Source organism: Notolabrus celidotus, chromosome 4 (genome assembly GCF_009762535.1).
Source record: "Notolabrus celidotus isolate fNotCel1 chromosome 4, fNotCel1.pri, whole genome shotgun sequence".
NCBI lineage: Eukaryota > Metazoa > Chordata > Actinopteri > Labriformes > Labridae > Notolabrus > Notolabrus celidotus.
In genome coordinates, this window is record NC_048275.1 from 15,912,465 (window position 1) to 15,931,919 (window position 19,455).

General features: G+C 39.3%; 2 protein-coding genes across 3 annotated transcripts; one reads left to right on the forward strand and one right to left on the reverse strand.

Annotated features, from left to right (window-relative positions):
- Positions 1-61: 61 nt before the first annotated feature.
- abraxas2 (abraxas 2, BRISC complex subunit) lies at positions 62-10,476 on the reverse strand. Of its 2 annotated transcripts, none has more exons than XM_034681792.1 (9): positions 10,122-10,476; positions 6,884-6,974; positions 6,486-6,522; positions 5,996-6,062; positions 5,450-5,640; positions 4,628-4,747; positions 3,882-3,966; positions 3,661-3,778; positions 62-3,400 (listed from the first exon to the last, which is right to left on the reverse strand). In XM_034681792.1, exons 1-9 carry the CDS (start codon positions 10,332-10,334, stop codon positions 2,823-2,825), a joined length of 1,500 nt encoding a protein of 499 aa, XP_034537683.1. In that variant the 5' UTR covers positions 10,335-10,476; the 3' UTR covers positions 62-2,822. The 2 variants fall into 2 exon arrangements, with proteins under 2 accessions (XP_034537683.1, XP_034537682.1); XM_034681791.1 differs by having other exon boundaries at positions 4,628-4,750; positions 10,122-10,450.
- eef1akmt2 (EEF1A lysine methyltransferase 2) lies at positions 10,228-17,743 on the forward strand. The gene is made up of 6 exons (XM_034681793.1): positions 10,228-10,420; positions 12,912-12,977; positions 13,132-13,246; positions 13,675-13,782; positions 15,938-16,154; positions 17,453-17,743. The coding sequence occupies exons 1-6, from the start codon at positions 10,308-10,310 to the stop codon at positions 17,545-17,547; spliced, it is 714 nt and encodes a 237-aa protein (XP_034537684.1). The 5' UTR covers positions 10,228-10,307; the 3' UTR covers positions 17,548-17,743.
- Positions 17,744-19,455: the final 1,712 nt, after the last annotated feature.

Genomic DNA, 19,455 nt, shown 5'->3' on the forward strand with positions numbered 1-19,455 from the left:
TCACTCATAGGGTTCAAGTCTTACTGCATTTACCAGAATAAAAAAACAAAGGCACATCACATCACATATGCATGTCATTTATTATCCCCCACATTTCTATGTGCTTTCCAAGGAAGTCCTTGGTCTGCTTTTGTCAAGTTCACGTATCCAGATACGAGCTCAGAAGATCCAAAGCTGTGCACTGGACTTTGTGCTTTCAGGGAGGTGTTGATGTTGCAATGGCCCATTAGGGGAAGGACGGGAAGGGTCGACCCATACAGTAAGAGTACTTGTGTGTATCTGTATTTGTACTATGTTGGAACTTGAAAGGTATAGGATCCTAACAATCAAAGTCCTCGTATACTTTATACCAGTGGCCCTCAGCACCAGAGCAGAAAGAGAGACTTATTAGAAGCAATCATCTAGGGACTGAGGACCAGGATAAAAGGTGAGGACTAAGATTGAGAATGTATACTCTATACCACCACAACACTCAACTTATACAAACTTATACAGTAAGTGCTGTTTAAATGCTACCCCCTCCTTTGTCTACTATACATTCATTAAACATTTCTTTATTATATTCCAGTACTCAAAGGGAACCATACTCCTAACAAATTATTTTGTCATTTCTTTAACATTATAAGTGATTGTGTTACTCCTGGTGATTAATAAGTAACATTTTGAGTGCCAGTTCCTGATAAGTGATGCATTGGCATTACACATCAGGGCAAAGTAAATAACCCTAAGGCAGAAAACATGATATACAAACAGGCTGTGTATATAAAGCGGAGCTTGTTCACAAGGCAATAGCTTCTCCCGACAACGTGTCTTCATTTTCAAACTGAGTGTAACCTGCTGATGTAAGAAGTCCTCCACAGCGCAAATGTCTGTCCATGCTGAATGTAACAGTGTTGAAACCAGTTCATGCAAGGAGGGCGTCCCACATCCAGCATCCAATTACTCAACCCCTTGTTACTCATTTGTTTTCAAACAGGCCAGATGTTTAAAAAACCAAACATCTGCACTTCTGTCATGCTCATCATTACCCACTCTGCTTGGCTGAAAGTATCAGTTATCATTCCCACTGACATTACAGTTTAAATTCCAGTTTCAGATGTCAATGCAAGCAAAGCCACAGCTGCAACCATGTCCACTTAGAAGTCATCAGTGAAAGTCAAAAAAAAGAAAGCACAGCTTTAGGAAGTATTGTTCAGGTAGATAAAACAGGACATGGGGAAGGAGGCAACTGAGGAAAATAAGCTAGCAGTCAATTATTGCAAACGCAACACATTTTTATGACCTTACCCCTGAAATAAATGAGATCTGTGGATGTTTCATGTGCAGACAGAAACTGCCCCAAGTGAAAGGCACTGTATACTGAAGCAAGGTTAGAATATTTCTATCATATTATCCAGGTCCGTACACATAACAGTGACTTGATCAGGTCAGAATGCTTGGGGTCTGCTTTCAGCTATACCAAGACGGGGAGGTGTTCGCACACTCTGTTCCCAAGGTTGAAATTCACACACTACAAGGGGTATCAGCCTTGCATTTGACTTTAATAGAGAACAAGTCAGTGAGAAGTGAACTTGAAGTGGTTATACGATCACGATCAGTAGTATTTGAGACAACCAGCCTGGTGAAGTGGAAGTAGCAGCCAAGTTTTTATGTAAAGAAGAAAAACAGACGGACAAATGCAGTTTTTTTTAGTGGTAGCTCTCTCGGTTGCAGCAGCAGAAAGGGAACCTTAAGCATTGGTTAGTAAAGCTACAGTACATTGTGTTTGCCCTGTGAACCCCGTACAACACACAAAAAACTGAGCCGGGTTTGGCTCAGGGTGGTCAGAGAGGACGACTCAAGTGGCACAACATATCAGCATTGGTAAAGCACAATTATAAAGAAATTTTAAATTTTGTTAAGTGCAGCAAAGCGCATACAATTTCAGTGTTATCCAAGAGGAACAAGACATTGACATTCTTGTCAATCAAATTAGATTAACTGTTAATCGACAAAATATATATATATAGTATATATGTATATATAAAGCACCCATTAAAGAAGTGGCAGAGTAAATTTAGTTTGAAATCTATTTTTTTATCATTTAAATAGGCAACTGTATGATTAATGAAAGACTGTGGAACATGGTAAACAACATGTCAGAAGTCCAAAATCAAATAAGAAAATGTGCATGTTAAAGAAACTCTAATTAGAAATATATCTCTTTCTTCAAATTAAAAATAAAAACTTAACAACCATTTGCCTATATCGTTTTTAAAAAATTGTTTGAAAGCTGCAAAATATTTTTCCCATTCTTTTTCTGAGATAATTTGTTTAAAGGAAGGCAAAAAAATGTGCAAGAGGTAATGCAAGAGTGGGTGCTCAGAATTGGTGATGCAAATGTGAAACAAAAAAAACAAACAAACAAAAAAAAAAAAAAAGGGACAGAAAGCGTGGAGTGGGGCCTGTCTTTTAGGGAGCAAGCTTGCCAACCAGTTGGCATGTTTTGCTCTGTGGTATCTACTTCCAGCCCTGAAACCAGACACATCCACACTGGAGTACCAAGACTGACCCCATTCCATAAAGAACATATTAAATAAGACGCTTTTCCCCCAGTGAGAGACACACCTGTTGAGCCTGAAGCCTAGTGAAGTTTCCCCTTAAAATGGAGATCAAACTAAGATGAGGAAAAATACTCACAGCGGGACACCACCTGTGCATGCCTTTCACTTTCAGGACTGGCACTTCTTTTGTCTATATTTGTCTATCTTTGATTGCTTGAGATGCCAACCTCTTAAGGTGTGTCACTAACTTGTGTCCCGTACACACCCTGTGGCATGCTTCTATGTGGTCTGTGAGCCACGAGCGTCCCCATCAGGACTAAGCGCAGCCGGTCGGCCTTGCGCTAAAACACTTGCAGAGACCATTGGCAGATGTGGGGCCTCGCTCAGTAAGTTCTCATATTCACTACTGTCCTCATCTTCCTCATCATCCTCGTCCTCATCTTCCTCATCGTCCTCCTGCCCCGCAGCTTGTCTATCTAACGAGTCAGAGCTTGATCCGTCACCATTGCCAAGATATGGGCTACTGGGAGTGGTGACAGGATTAGAGGTGGCGCCGTGGCCAAGGCCTAGCCCGAGGCCCAGGCCCATCCCGAGTGGGCCAGGGTTGGGGTGTCCCGGAGAACCCACAGCTTGGGGCCTGGGCAGAAGAGCAGCGCTTGTGGGCGGGGAAGAAGATGAGAGCAGAGAGTCACCCTGTGACAAGAGGTCAGAATAAGATGGGGGGTTAGGTGAGGTACTGGGTCTCTCCGGGGCTGAGGGTGTGTGGAAAGTTATCCTGGATAGAGAGGAAGCCTCAGACGGGTCTGTGATCTCCTCTGAAGTGGAATGGGAGTCTGCATTCTGGGACTCATGGAGCCCTGTGAAACACGGAGGACGATGTAAAAAAAGAGCATATAAAATCAGAGGAAATCAAGTTTGACTGGTTGACTGATCATATATTTAAAACAAGCCTGAGGGGAAAGGATGAACTTAAAAGAATTCAAATGCCATAAATCTCAACTAAATATTCATCATCTGAGCTTTTTTTGTCTGATGTGAAGCCAGTTTGTTTTTACCCCTTCACACATAACAATCTATGACATAATTCCAGGATGTCAATCACAGAACAGGTACTGACTTCTTTCTTCTTCTTCCGTCTTGCGTTTCCTGAGAGCAATTTGTTCTTTGAGTTTGTTCACGTCCTCTTGAATTTTCTCCTTCTCTCGTTCACTTTGTTCTACCTCTCCACACACAGCCTTAAACGAGAAAAACAGGTGAAAAGAAACTTCAGGTGAAAAACTTGAAAACTGTCCTTCTGCACCACATACCTCAGATCTAGTTATCTGTTATTCAACTCACCTGCACTTTATCTTGTAGTGCGCTGTAGACTTGGAATATTGTTCGAATATCCTTCATCACACCATCTTTGTCGAAGAATTCAGCCCTGGAAAAATATTCACCATTATCAATAATTTATTGTTTAAAGCATAATAAACAAGATGAAACCGTACAAGCTCAACCACGTTTGCCTATCAAGATTTAAAATGACTGCATTTTGAATTAGTGGAAAATTGTTGTGTTACTTTTCTATATCAAAACTCAATTCAACATATTCCACTTGCTGCCATGCAAAAAATATCCACTGAAAAGAGGCTCTAAATTTAGACACAAAGACACAGGGACATGTGTGCAGCCTGTGACATACCACCTTCCAACTACAGTCAGTCACAGGCAAATGTATGCTGATACCACTTACACACAATGTGAAGTGTAAACTAGGACTAGCACACACAAATCTTGAGAATCCTGGGTGTTGGCGTTAAACACTGCCTGTGTTAAATCTCTGCCAGAATTGCATTACAAAAGACAAATGTTTGTGGAAAAGAAAACTCTCACTGAGTGAGGCACTAGTATGGCGAGAGGGGGTTACACATAATAGGCCCCTTGGGTGAAGCTGTAATATGCTCTGAGGTGAAAACAGGTGGCTGCTGCAACTCCACAATTTCTCAGAGGAGGAGAGGAGACATTAATGTTTAATATACTCTCCCTGAGTTTAAAAAACAAAGATGGCAATGATTAAAAAAAAAAAGAAGTAAAACACTTACCCATGCTCTTTGATGACCTGGGTGTAGTTAAGTGAGGTGTTGGGCACGGAGGACACTTTGTATTCCTGCTGGCTCGTGTTGCCGAGGTTTGGGATTGAGAGGGTGATCCTCTGGTTGTACCTACTGAGTGAAGGAGACAAATAAACTCTGCTAAATCATTGCATACCATTTCAGGAATGATTGGCACATACAACTGCCATCAACATAAACATAAACCTCCTATGATGGCACTACCATGAGTGTATAGGGTTAACGTTAGCCGGTATTTACCAGCTTTTAGACGGTTTCACGTGCAGTTGTCCGGCATATAGAGACATCATCGGCCAAAATGTAAAAATACCAAATATAAATAACCATATTGTTCATAATTTAAGCTGGGGTTTCTCCCTTTAAACTGCATGTGAAAAAGTTTTACATACCAACATTTGTTCATGACTGTGCCGTGAAGCAGCAGACTTTTTTGGGTCACCCAAACACCACACGTCACGTTTACTGATTGACATTGACAGGTAGAAAACAGTCGGACCTGAATGCTTAAAATCATCAGGAAAACGCTTCGTCACTGATGACGGACGCGTGAAGATTTGTATAACCAGCTTGATCATATTATTTATGAATTGATTCATTTCAAATTTTAGTGTTTTTAGTGTTGTATTGCTGGTAAATGTAAGTTATATGTCCGACAGTTATTCTATATGGCCAGAATTCTGGAATATCACGGGCCAAATTGGTCACCATTAAAAAAGTCTACCGTAAACTCTGGTGTGTACATGTACTGTATGCATGTATGTTTGCTCATGTAGATGTACATACAATTATTACCTGCGGTTAGGTCTGAAGAGCACATACTCCAGTGCGTGTGTGGAGCTGTTGGCTGTGGAGATGAAGCTGAAAAGAAGGAAGACGAGGTCGGGCACACCAAGCAGCTGAGTCAGCTGTTTGTGGATGGTCTGTTCTCTGAACGACATCTGCTGCTGCGTGTTCCTCCGAAACCGGTACCACCCGATGACGTTCTGCATTGATGAGGGAACGGAAGACACTGTTTTTTAATCCAAGACATCATGACGAACTACAGTACAATATCTGTTTAAGAAGTGGAACAGATACCACTACAGCCACCTACTGAAATGTGAAAATTATGTATCCCTCCCTGAAATGTGTCAGGGAGGGATACATAATTGTTTTAATTGTAATGCTACATTTATTTGTAATAATTCAATTAAAGTAAATCACTCATTGGCTAAAATACAACTTAAATTCTAATTGAAAGTCTCATTTTGAGGGATTATCTTAGTGTTGCCTTGGTTTAAAGGTGATAAGTAGGCACAGCCACAGTGTTTTGACAATGTAACAAAAAATCGTACTCACTTTCCGCCTATCTTTAAGAATGCTGTTGAGACTTTCTTCATTGATTTTGCCTGCGTAGTCATAAAAGCTGATGAGAGGGCAAAAACAAAACAAGTTAGTCAAAACTGATTCATCGTGTTCCTACTCCTCCTCTGCCTTGGCCTACTTCTGTCACCTAATCTTGTCAGATGGGGCCATCTGCTGTTCAATGTCAAATTAACTCAACATGTGCTACAATGGATGTTAAGCGAATGTTGTAGCCACCTAGATTGCATCTAAATTCACAGTGACTTATCACTAAGAAGAACGCACAATCTTTTCTCCACAAAGGGACTTTATTGCAGAAAACATTCAATACAAATGTTCTGAGCTCTCAATAACAATAGAATTGCTTCACCCATTTAGTTTTATTTTCATTGTTTTGAGTTTTAGAGTTATGGCATATAACATCATGCTCATTGCTAATTAATGACAATATCATCTGCTTTTGAATAAAAAGCTGTTATCTTACCTAAACAACTGTGCACAAGGATCATGGTTATGGATTTCTGTCGGAAAAATACAGTGACAGATGTTTCAATTAGACAGCATTATATATTAGAGTATGCTTAATGTGTAACCCCCAGAGTATAAAACCACAACACAAGATTGCAACCTGCTGCCACATGATTCATACGACCAATAAAAGTTTTGTTGTGCCCGTAAAGCTACACAAACAGTAGGTGTGTACTTGCAATGCTGATATTGTTGTACTGCATTATAGTTGGAGATGCTGTACACACTGATGGAGACCTTGTGATCATGTGAACTTCTTGATTCTTCAGATTTCCATCACAGACTGCAAATAATCTGTTGCTACTTACTGCCTAAAATGATGTTAAGTGATTACGTTTCTGTTTTAAGACTTACCTACTACCTGTAGCAATTCTGCAGTGCTGATCTGTGCGTCACTGATGCTGACAGTCTCTTCTTGCCTTACTTCTCCTAATAGGAAGCCCTCCTGTGTGAGTGAACAAAAACTGTGGTTAGGGAGATTGTAGGAAGAAACAAGTAGTGCATTACTTAAGCAACTATTCAACATAAAAATTAGGAAGAGACATAATTAATCACATATTAGTTGGAGTCCGTCAAGCAATACTATGACACATTTACTGGTCACAACTTCTCACACCTGATGGTATTTTTTTAAATATTTAATATTTTTGTGTTCTAAATATTCTAGCTTTAGATTGTGCACCTTGGAGACGTTTGACTAAGGGATATGGTGAAACATATTTCATGTTGCAAGGTTTCACTTATTAAAGGACATGGGGTTTGTTTTAGGGGAAAACTACTTTAGAACATCTAAGAATAAATAAACAGCTTCACAACATCGACATAGAGATTATGTGGGAATATAGAGACTAACCATTCACACATACTCTGCAAATGCCAAATGACACCCATTTGGGGAAAATGGGTGTCATTCATAACATTTTGGGTTTATGCAATACCTACGGATTGTAAGGAAAGGCAGCTTTATTTGTATAACGCATTTCATACATGAGGGCAACTCAATGTGCTTAACATTAAAACATTAAAAACATTCAGACAAGCATCAAAGAGCACAATTAAAATGACAAATATAATAAGACATAGAAAAGAAAAGGAAAATTAGAAATATATTCAAAGTAAATTTTAAATTAGCATTTAAAGTGAGTTAAAATAAGCTAAGATAGGAAGGCAGTGGCAAATAAAAAGGTCTTAATCTTTGATTTAAAAGAGGTGAGAGTTGGAGCGGACCTACAGCTTTCAGGGAGTGTGTTCCAGATATGTGGTGCATAATGACTAAACGCTGCTTCACCATGTTTCATTCTGACTCTCGTAAAGTTATGTTCCTTGGAAATGTAAGTGATTGTATTATATGTCATAATATAAATCAACATATAAGTAAACAATAACATCTAAGAGTGAATCACATACCATACAACAATGGGTGGAAAGAGAGAACCCTACTACAGGAAATGACTGATCCTCTTTGCCTGGGAACTTGTTTTTAGCAGTAAATGGACGATTTAAGACAGTCTGAAATGCTAGTAACTAACTGATGTATTATTTTATAAAATTAAGAACAAAATAAAGACATAATATAACATGTTTAACGCTGTCTTATAAGCGCAAACATACTGTGGCCCTGACAGACAAAACAAATGTACAAAAGATGAAACACTTTTACAAAGTTAGAGACAAATTTACATTTTGGAAAACATTTTTACATTTTATAAAACAAAATTACATCAGCAAAACACTTTTACCAAGGCCAAAACAAATTTACATTTAGAAAAACAAATTTATAAAAGATGAAACACTTTTACAAAGTTGGAGACAATTTTACAAACGATTGAACACTTTTACCGTTAAGTCTCCTGATCACATATTAGTTGGAGTCCGTCAAGCAATACTATGACACATTTACTGGTCACAACTTCTCACACCTGATGGTATTATTTTAAATATTTAATATTTTTGTGTTCTAAATATTCTAGCTTTAGATTGTGCACCTTGGAGACGTTTGACTAAGGGATATGGTGAAACATATTTCATGTTGCAAGGTTTCACTTATTAAAGGACATGGGGTTTGTTTTACTCCTTTAATAGCCTGACTCCATTTAGCCTGAGGCTATGTGGTCGGAGGCCGTTTCATCTGAATTCTGACACATGATGAAGGTTTTGTGGAGATATGACAGAGATTTTTTCCAGAGACATGATGCGTTTTCATCTGAGGTCTCACCTCTCTCTGACACCCGAGGATGTCCTAATATGTAAACCATGTCCATCTCCGATTGGTTTCTCTCCATCAAAACAAACTGAATGACCCCTCACTCGATCACTTCCGGTGTTTGGTACATTCCCTTTCCGTAAAAATGAAATGTTAATTTGTTACAGAAATTGTAAAAGTGTTCGGTCGTTTGTAAAATTGTCTCCAACTTTGTAAAAGTGTTTCATCTTTTGTAAATTTGTTTTCTTAAATGTAAATTTGTTTTGGTCTTGGTAAAAGTGTTTTGCTAATGTAATTTGGTTTTACAAAATGTAAAAATGTTTTCCAAAATATACATTTGTCTCCAACTTTGTAAAAGTGTTTCATCCTTTGTAAATGAGTTTCGTCCTTCAGGGCCACCGTACAAACATAATCAATAGATATTACACTTTAAAACATTAACAACAACAACAAATCAAAGTGTTGTTAAAGGCAATTATATGACTTGCTTCTTCCTACTAGCTTTACTGTTTAGTGACAGCGAGTGGTAAATGACGGTCCTGGTTTATACCTTCTACTTATGTCAGGAATGTTATCAAACTTGTATTTATCAGCTCCCCTCCTGCCCAAGCAGACTTTTAAAGTTCTGTCAAGAGGAGAAGGCATGTAAACAGCGCCCCGGCGTTAGCTTCCTTAGCTCTCCCGTTTCGTGAATCGTTTCTACACTATGAGCCCGATTTCGATTTCCATTGCTTGTTTTCAGAGAAAGTCAATGCAAATTTTAAGAAAACTAACATATGTCAATGTAATGATTAGGATTGGACGGTAGCGACTTGACTGTATGAGCTTTCACACTGACATTAGCTATGGAGCTAACAAGCTAATCTAGCAAATAAGAAAGAAGAAGCGAGTTTATTGTTCCCTAATTTGGAAAAGTCAATTCTATACACATAAATATTAGAAGATAACTGGTCGTGGTGTCTGTAGTGGCTTGTAGCACTGAAACACGGAAGTCACTCGCCTTAGAGGCTTAGCTAACATGCTAACCAGCTAACTACTGAGTATATCCTGAAACTCAATTCTCCTGGACATTATTTCTTTGATTAAAACACTAGTTGTTTAAGCGTGTTTCTCCATGTAACTGATGTTATAGTTGCGTAAGTGGCACTGATACATAAACCGAGTAGTCATGTCTTCTTGTAACTGTAGCAGCACAAACAAACACACTTTGATTAAACCGTATCCACCGGTAAATAGACGGAACCTGTACTAGCTAGCCAGCAACAGGATGATGACACTGGAAAACAACACAAACTAATGGTGTTAATTAACGATCAGACAAACCGCTGAGCAACGAACACCAAAGCAGCCACTGCATAATACTCTGTCAACGTGAATTTTAATACTTACATGATCTGAGTTGCTGTTTGCGCTGTGATAACACACAGAACTAAAAGTATAACCTGAAATGGATGCCGCCATGATGGAAACATCCCTATCAATCCCGATGCCCCCTGCGGTAGCAAACACTCGTCTCAAACGCAATGCATTGTGGGAACTGTAGGCGACGAGTTGACAGCAGCCACCCTTTCCAGCATGGAAGAAAGCCACCAAAGCCCACATGGCTGTAATGGAAATAACTCGGACCCAGAGGAAGACAGAGGCTCAGATGCCGACTTTGGACCTTCGAAACTCGGAACTAAAGAATAGTAAGTGTGTCGTTAGCTCTGTTGCTAACATATAAGTTATTATCGTCAGATTCCACCATTGGTGTATCCACGAGAGCTGCAGCTACAGCAGCAGAGGACTTAAGCCTGAAGGCATCTCATATCTAGGCATTTTATCTTCATTACGCACCACAGTAAGATACTAACATCTGTATCCTGCATATTCCCGTCACTGCTACGTGGTTTATACCTTGCAGCAGGCTTTATATGCTCTTTTACATTTAATGGGCTACGTATCCGGGTTTTGTATTAGTTATTGCACTACGACCAGGGGCGTCGTAGTGGGGGGAAAAGTGGGACTGACTACCTAGGGTCCAAGTGGGGAGGGGGGGGGCGCTGAAATAAAATGTGTTTTCTACTACGCTTTCTTTTGTTTTGTCATAACTGCAATAATATAACTAGAATTGTCTGAATATATAAACATACATTCAGAATTCCTTTCTGTAAAGAAGGTGAGTCTCTGTTTACTTTTGGACCACAGCTGTCTGTCAGCAGCAGGCAGCTCCTGGGGTGTGCTGAGTGGACAGTGGCTGTGGAACAGACTGTGAGCCTTGATCAATCAATGTGGATGCGCGATTAATTAGTTAAAAACCAAGCGGCAACCTCTGGTCTAAAAATATGAGTCAATGCGGAAGTGTTAAAAGCTGCAGTTCATCGAGGATCCGCTTGAGGCTGGCTCCGGAAGTACCGGAAGTCACATACACATGAATGGGGAAAAGACGATCTTTGCAGCATTAATAAACATGTTTACAGCCTGGTACAAAAGATGAGTGTAGTCTGAATAGCTAATTTCTCGACGTCCTCTCACTGTGAGGGGGGTGAATTTTTTTCTAATTCGGCAATTTCGAAGATATTGAGATTACCAGTCTTCCAATGAGAGGCACAGCTGCCTGTGGGAACACTGCAGCTGCTGGCTAGGAGGCTCAAAGCCCGCCTCTTTACGTCACACTGGCTCGACAGAAGCAATATGGCTGCCGCAGCCGATTGGTCTCAAAACAGCTCTTCAGAAACAGATTGGTGACGTCACGGATACTACGTCCATATTTTTTACAGTCTATGTTAAAAACGCATAAACAATGGGCTATTAGTAGGGATGTAACGATATCGAAATCTCACGGTACGATATCGTCATGGTATTAAGAACACGGTACAGTATTATTGCGGTATTGTCAAAAAAATAAGATGGCTTTGAAAAAATGTCTTAGTGTGGAAAATTAATTGCCAGGAATGATAGGGATAAATACACTTACTGTAATTGAACACAAACATAATGCTCAAATGTTCTAATCACATTTATTACTACCAACAGGTATTTTCAAGTGCAAAGAACAGTGCAGGCACATCCAGTGTTTCAAGTAACAAGCAAACAAAAAAATATTTCAGTTGAGTGTCTTTAAACTGACTGGAATTTTGTAACTTGGCTCAAGCACGTTCACCAACCTTTTAAATCCCTGATTGTCCACCACTGAAAACGCCTGCAGGGTGATGATTCATCAAGCGGCTTCTCATATTACTTGTATTCCCCGACTTGTAGACGATCGCGGTCTGGCAGTGTCTGCTAACACATTTTTTTGCATGTCTGTCATGTTTTCTCCTCGATCGTTTTTGTTTACTTCAAAACCAAAATGCGTCCATACTTCGGATTTAAACTTCAAAGGAGGTTCCACTAGTTTAAGTTTTCCGCTCCACTCCCCCTCTGTGCTTTCTGCCATCTCTTCCTGCACTGCGCAGGAGATCATGGGAGATGATGTTTGCTTCTCAGACCGGCCCACTCAATGGCGCCAGATAAAAACTACACTTGCGGGAGTACTCCGAGTCCCTGTTTGATACGGTCACATGCCACGGTATTATTGTGAGAATTTTGATACCGAAATACTGCAATATTTACAATACCGTTACATCCCTAGCTATTAGTGTGATTTAAACAGCTGTCTATGCATCAAAACACTTGCCATATTTTCATAGCATCAAGTGTGGGTGAATCTGATTGAAATTAAACTGTAGGTTTTTAGAGATTGATTTGACTTCATGAGGTTAGATTATACCAAATAATGCCCCTTGTTATTATTCAACAAGTCACTTTGCTTCAAATAATCTTGTAAAAGAGGTGGACTGTCCGAAGGTCAATATTGTGCAGTTACATTTGGAGAAATTGTAAAAACAAATATATATTGATATGTAGCTTAGCTTTGAATCAGTTAAGTTAAAGTTTTAAACATATATTGTTGTTTAATGTTCCTTGTGTGTTCAAGCATACTTGGCGAATAAAGCTGATTCTGATTTAAACCAGTATTATAGCAGCAATGTTATATGTTGTAGGGTTGGCTGTGGTGATAGGGCCCACTGACATATCTTTTCAGGGAGCCCAGAATTCCTGGCGATGCCCCTGACTACCACATATCATGTTTCTAACGCAGCAGAGTGCTATCTGTGCTAACAGTCTTTATTTATCACAGAATGTCTTATTTTACAGTTGGGAAGATGCTTATCAACAAGAACTGGAGACATTCAAAGAAATCGGGGATGTTGGTGAGATATGGTAATCATACTGAGTGGGCATCAGCAGAACTAATGTAGCATTTCCAGTGGCTGCAACAGTAGCCACTGGCAAAAATATGTCTCTTCTTTATCACAGTATTTTTGCATCTTATAGCATGTGTCATTTCTTTAAAAGTTTTCTTTCTTGTTCTAAGGTTTGGTGAGGAAAGCATGAGCCGAGTACTGCGATGGATGAAGGGAGCTAAGATTCCAGAAGTTGCTACCATTCTTGACATTGGCACTGGCAATGGGGCCTTTTTAGTTGAGCTTGTGAGTAAGAGTAAACTGTGACACAGTAATGACTTCACTTTCACCAGCTTTATCTTACTCTTCTTAGAGAAAACCACAACTAATGACACAACCCATGGATTATGTCCAAGTATAACTAGGATCTTGTCAGTGGTGACATTTGTAATTTGTGAAGCTTGATAAATCACAATTTAAATACCTTCAAACTTGATTGTAAGGGGACAATGGCAGAAGTCTCAACAATCTGAAAGCCTAAACAAAGACAACTGGCTTTGCTTAACGTACTTGGTATCGAGTGAGAAATGTGTTTGTGGTTTAGATGACCTGATTTGAGATCATTAAAATCTTAATATTAAGGTTCACCATGATAAGCTTGCTGTCAGACTATTTTAACTTTTATATATTATGAGCTTTTTTTCTAAAATGTCCTGTGTTCTTTGTGTTTCAAGGCCAAACAAGGATACAGGAATCTGACTGGTATTGATTATTCTCCAGCATCTGTAGAATTGGCCAGACATATTCTGCAGGCTGAGGACTTCACAGATGTCCCTGTAAAGGTGGGTCCAGCTATGTTTGTCATTAAATCTATAGAAAATTACAAACAGAACTTAAACTGGAATCACATCTTATCACGCAGCTAAAGGAGCAACATGATCCTTTGATTCATATTTATCCCAATTTTTGATAATACATGAAGCCCGTGTGGGATTTACAACATATAAGGCTGTGGTGGGAGCACTGCAACATTCTCATAATAACAGACTGAAATGGATGTCTGTGCACCTTTTTGAGAGTGTCAGACATTCAGAAATGTTGTAGAGCTTGATGGTCACAGACAGGTTGGAGACATTGTCCAAGATGGCACATGACGTGAGAAGTGTCCTCCTCTTTGCCATCACTGTCAGAAAGTTAAGCTCCAACCCCACAACATCACTGGTTTTGCAGATGACAAAGAGTCTGTTGGTGTCCTTTACCCTTAGCCTGCTGCCCCAAAACACAACAACAAAAAAAGGATAGCACTAGCCAAAACAAACTTGTGTAACATCCTCCACCATTGTCCTGCAGATGTTAAAAGGACCTCAGCCTCCTCAGGAAGTAGAGGCAGCTCAGGCCCTTCTTGTAGACTACTTCAGAGTTCTTTGCTGAAGATATTGGCCAGCCTATGAGTGTACATGCCGTCTGATTTGTGCAATATGTAAATTATTGTACACAGAACATAATTCATAAACAATACTTGGAGTGATTCAAAAACATAGTATTACATGGATTGTCCAGTAGAGTGTGATGCAACTCTAAAGCTCTGAGCACTGTCTGCAACAGATGTAGAAGAAGGTTACAGCTGAGCAAAAAGGAGTCCATAATGGAACTAGTCAACAATATTAAGTAATATTTTACAACCAAATAGTCATTTGATTAAGAAAGCAACATCTTTAATGTGCTTACATAGTCATCACTGGGAGAAATTGGTAAACAATCCAAGTGGGAATGGTGTATTAGCTCAAAAATCAACCCCCATGAAGGTTATCTGTGAACTTAGATGAATTACTGGTATAGTATGTGAATGTTTATTTATAGGACTGTGGTATCTGCAAAAGTTTTAATATTTCTATTGTACTTGTTTGATCTTGAGCATAAATCAAAATGCAAAAGTACTACCATTCATTCTAGAATACAAAAGCTACAATATAGCCTAAAGCATGCTGTGAGCCATTCGGCCCTGGGAAGGTTTGAGGAAACTCTCCTCTGTTTACCATGTGGGAGAGTTGGATTGGAAGAAGGCCCCGAGAGTGATGGAAATCTGCCCACCATTCATATCAAACCACCTCAAACCCCAATGCATGGGCAGGATGTAACACTTCTACTACTGACATATATCTGCAAGAAAAACAAGCTTTAAATGCTACCCGCTGTAGAGAAGATGTGATAATGACTGACCATTCCTGTGTGTATACTAAGTTGCATATACCTGTATGTTGTATGCATCTCCCTGCTGTAGCGCCGTGTGCTTTGCAGGGGCAGAAAGCTTTCCAACAGGAGTCAATATTGACCTTAGCTGGACAGGGAGAGCACTGCGGCTGTATGTGTGTGTACGTGAGAGAGAAGTGGTATGTTGGCATCTCATTCAGCTCTTCAGCGTTGCAGAGAGCCTGAATAATTTCATGTGAATATGCTGGTGTTTTTCATGCATTTTTAATCTTTACTAGATTCTCCGGTTGTGTTTCACCTCATATAAAGCTACTTTGACAAGTCTCAACTGTCTGCTGCTTTGACCCGTCACCTTCATGCATTCCTCCAGCATCCTCCCAGTTTTCTCATCCAACAGGTTCACACTCAGATCATTTGCAACAATATGTAGATATGTTGGCCTCCTTCATAAATAGTACTTTTTCATAACCTAGTGTGTTTGAGCACAGTATGAGGGTGTTGAGCTCTCCCGTGAGGCCTTCTATTCTACACTCTGCCCAAAAAAAGAGGCCCTCACTGGTTAATGTTTTCAACAACCTCAGCATATTAAGGGGCTGGAAATGTTCACAGTTAAAATGCAGTCTAAGTTAACCACTTAAGGATAAAGCATTTAATGTTGCTTGGTGCCAACAGATGATTGCTGCAGGTGACGGCAGACTAACAAAAGGGTTGTAGGCTTTATCTTTGCTGTATGTTTAAAAAAAACGACAAACCTTTTCCTTAAGATTTCTATTTTTCTAATTTCAGGAGGTGGATTTTTTAAACTGTCAAGGGGAGTTCAAAGATTTTGACATCTGCATTGACAAAGGAACATTTGATGCCATAAGCTTAAACCCGGACAACGCAAAGGAGGGCAAAAAATTGTATGTCCAAGCCCTAAAAGATGCTCTCAAGAGTGAAGGATTCTTTGTCATCACCTCCTGTAACTGGACGAAAGAGCAGCTGCTGGAAAGATTCAATGAAGGTAATGATTGATGTTTGTGTGTATGGTTACATGTGTTGACAGACGTTGTACAGTCTTCTTCATTCCCTCAGAAAGAAGCTGCTTGGGTCTTTGCTTGGCAGCGTATTCTGCTCTCCAACTGTCACAGAAAGTGATTTAACTATAAAATAACAGCCAAAAAATGCAGATAAGTCTGTAAGTCTAACCTTTGGTCAGAAAGTATAAACTAAACTGTCAAGTTATTCATCAAGCAGATTTGATTCTTTGCCAGTATGCAAGTGAGGTCAAAGGTGATTATTTTCTGGATGCCTGCAGCAGCTGATTCAATTTTTCTGAGTGTCGCAAAAGGTTAGTATCCAAGTCTTGGCTGAGGTTAAAACTACATTCATGCATTTATTGTGTGCTTCTTTATATAGCAGAGAACAATGTAAGCCTAAATGATCAAATATTATTCTACAATTGAATTTGAATATACAGTTTATGCAGATGGAACAAAGGCCATTCCAGCCAATGGATTCATGTTATTCCTCTGATCAGCAGGTGGCAGCACTAAAACTATAGATTGCATTGTTCTAAAAAAAAAAATACAGTAAAGAAGGAGACTGCCAAATGTGAAACATTAATGTTAAAGGGCTGGATTTAAAGTGCCTAAAAATATATTTTTTAGGAGAAAGGAGATTGATTCAACATGTTTATAGAGCTAAAATACACAATTAGATTGGTGACTGACCCCAAGTGTATAATATACATTGGACACCTTTGAGTATGTGTGTGTACTATTGTTCATGAGTTAGATTACTGATTAAATATGTCAATCCTATAGATATATGGAAGATATATAGAAGTTCATCAGAGTGATTTACAGTTGTGTCTGTCTGACTTGTAACATCTTTATATTAAGCTGATTTGTTGTCAGACCCTCAGTCAAAACACAAGCATATTTCAACTCCAGCGACAGTTACCTGGCATGTTGTGTTGAGCAGCAGGCAACAACAGCCCTGTAAAGTCAAACTTTTCGGCACTCTTCCAGTAGCTGCCACTCCTCTCAATGCAGTCACTCTGGAGAGCCTGCAGGGGGCCAAAGGGGCCTGGAGATCTCATCTGTCACACTGACAGCCTGTCTTTACTCAGGCCCCAGGAAGCCCCACAGATGGTGGATGGATAGTTCTTGACTCAGAGTGCTCCTCCTAACCTCTCTGTAGCCGCTGTCAGCAGGCAAAGATTCTTGGCATCTGTGTTTAAGGCAGCATGTTGACGTTCTGCTAGTTTGCATAATGAACATTTCTTAATCTGCACATTTTCTCTGTGTTGCCTCACAGGATTTGAGTTTGTGCAGGAGTTGCCTACACCCAAGTTCCAGTTTGGAGGCAAGACAGGCAACAGTGTGACTGCGCTTATTTTCAAGCGTGTATAATTCTTCACACATGTTCCTATGAAGTTTGTGTTATGTTGTGCCATCAGTTCTACAGTGTTTTTCCTGTTTGTTACATTTTGGATGTTTTGTACAAGATCAAATTATATATTATTCCTTTATAAAAACGATGTCAAATGAAGCAAATGTACAGTGTGTTTGAGCTCTTTTGAACTTAATAAATCAGTGTTTGTTTTGTTGCTGTTTGTAAGTGATTTTTTTTCCTGTAATTGATCTAATTTATTAACTCAGACAGCTTAACAAGATCGTTTTATTTAATTTTAGTTTGAAGGTTGTTTCATACTAAAGCCATTTTCTATCATGTCTTTTACTTTAAAACCCTGTCACTGCATACACTGAACTGTCTGTTAACTCCTGCTGTCTGTGCTCAACCAAACAAGGCCAAATTGTCACTGACGATTGTTAATCTCAAAACTGTTTAAAAGGCCAAACAACACAAACAGATCATAGGCAAGTAACTTCTAATTAGATTAGAGATAATATGAAACGTCTTCACATGAAACCTTTTACTTCTGAACAACATGACTTCCCTCTGACCCCTGATTTAATGTTGCTTCCCATGTGTTGTGGCATCAAAAGCCTTTCATATGTGAACTCTTCACCTTGTTCCATGCACTGACACTTAAAGTTATATTTCGTCCAGGTTTCTATTTGCAGTACTTTAACCATTTAAATATGAATTGTTTTGATTTGGCATTCATTTTGGGGGTTAAAATGTGTTCTACAAAGTTTTTCATAAGACGGCTTCAAGAAAAAACGCAAACACCATAATTGATACACAGCATTTCTCTGTATTCCATAAATCATCTCATAGACCCTCAAATTACTTTACAAGGATCCTGTTGAGAGTCTTGACCTGCAGTTTGAAAACCACTGTTCTGTCTAGCATGCTCATTAATTGCATCCATCTTTCATGCCATGTGAAAAATAGCCTGGATCTAATTGGCTAAACTGGAAACCAGCAGCGCTTGAGGTCCCGAGGAGCATGATTAAGAACCTCTGACATACTGAATAAACAGGAGGCCGCAGCGTCTGTTGTAGGAGAAGCCTTTCTGCGATTTCCTCTCTGAATGGCATCATTAATAACTGCCAAATTCTGGTTCCTAATTGCAAGCTAAACCATTCGACCAATGTGTAGCCTCGATGTTGAGGCATGTAGTTGAGTAAACACAAGCTTTACAAGAATCAACCCTGGAATTTTACAAGGCTCTGGATATCCTGCCTGGATGTGCATATTATGCCCACGTTACAGCTCCCTCAGACATTTTCCCATGAAGTGAGACCTCCTCTATATCAAATATCTCTGACATTCACTCTCACTGTCTTTAAAACATCCTATTAGGTCGCTCCTGAAGTATGTTTTAGTGTCACACTATGTCATAACATTTTAATAACTACCCGTTGAAAGTTCCTCTTTGCATGCCACTCATTTCCTATAGCTAACAGACCATGTGAGCCTTTTGGATCATTTCTGAGCTCTGCACTTTTACAGAAAACTAGTTCTCTTTTGAAAAAAATCTGGAGAATTTGTTTCAATTTTATGTATGTAACGCTACATAGTCATTACATCCAGACAGAAGTTTCTGTCATCTTAAAAATGTGGATTTTTATGACTATGTCTGACACATGCCCCATTGTGAAATGTAGATACTTTTAGGAATTCACACTGGCTTCCTTGTTGTAAAAATGTATTTCAATCAAAAGATGAGTCTGAATCTTTTCTTTTAGTCAGATTTCAAAGTATTTTGTAGCCACCATCCATTAAGTAAAATAAAACATAAAATTGTGGGTCCTGCTGTGTTAAAACGAGCTGTGCAGTAAATTTACCTCTGTCAGCACTTCCACAGTTTTGGGTTGGCACATGTGTGAAGTTACACTTTTATTCCACTC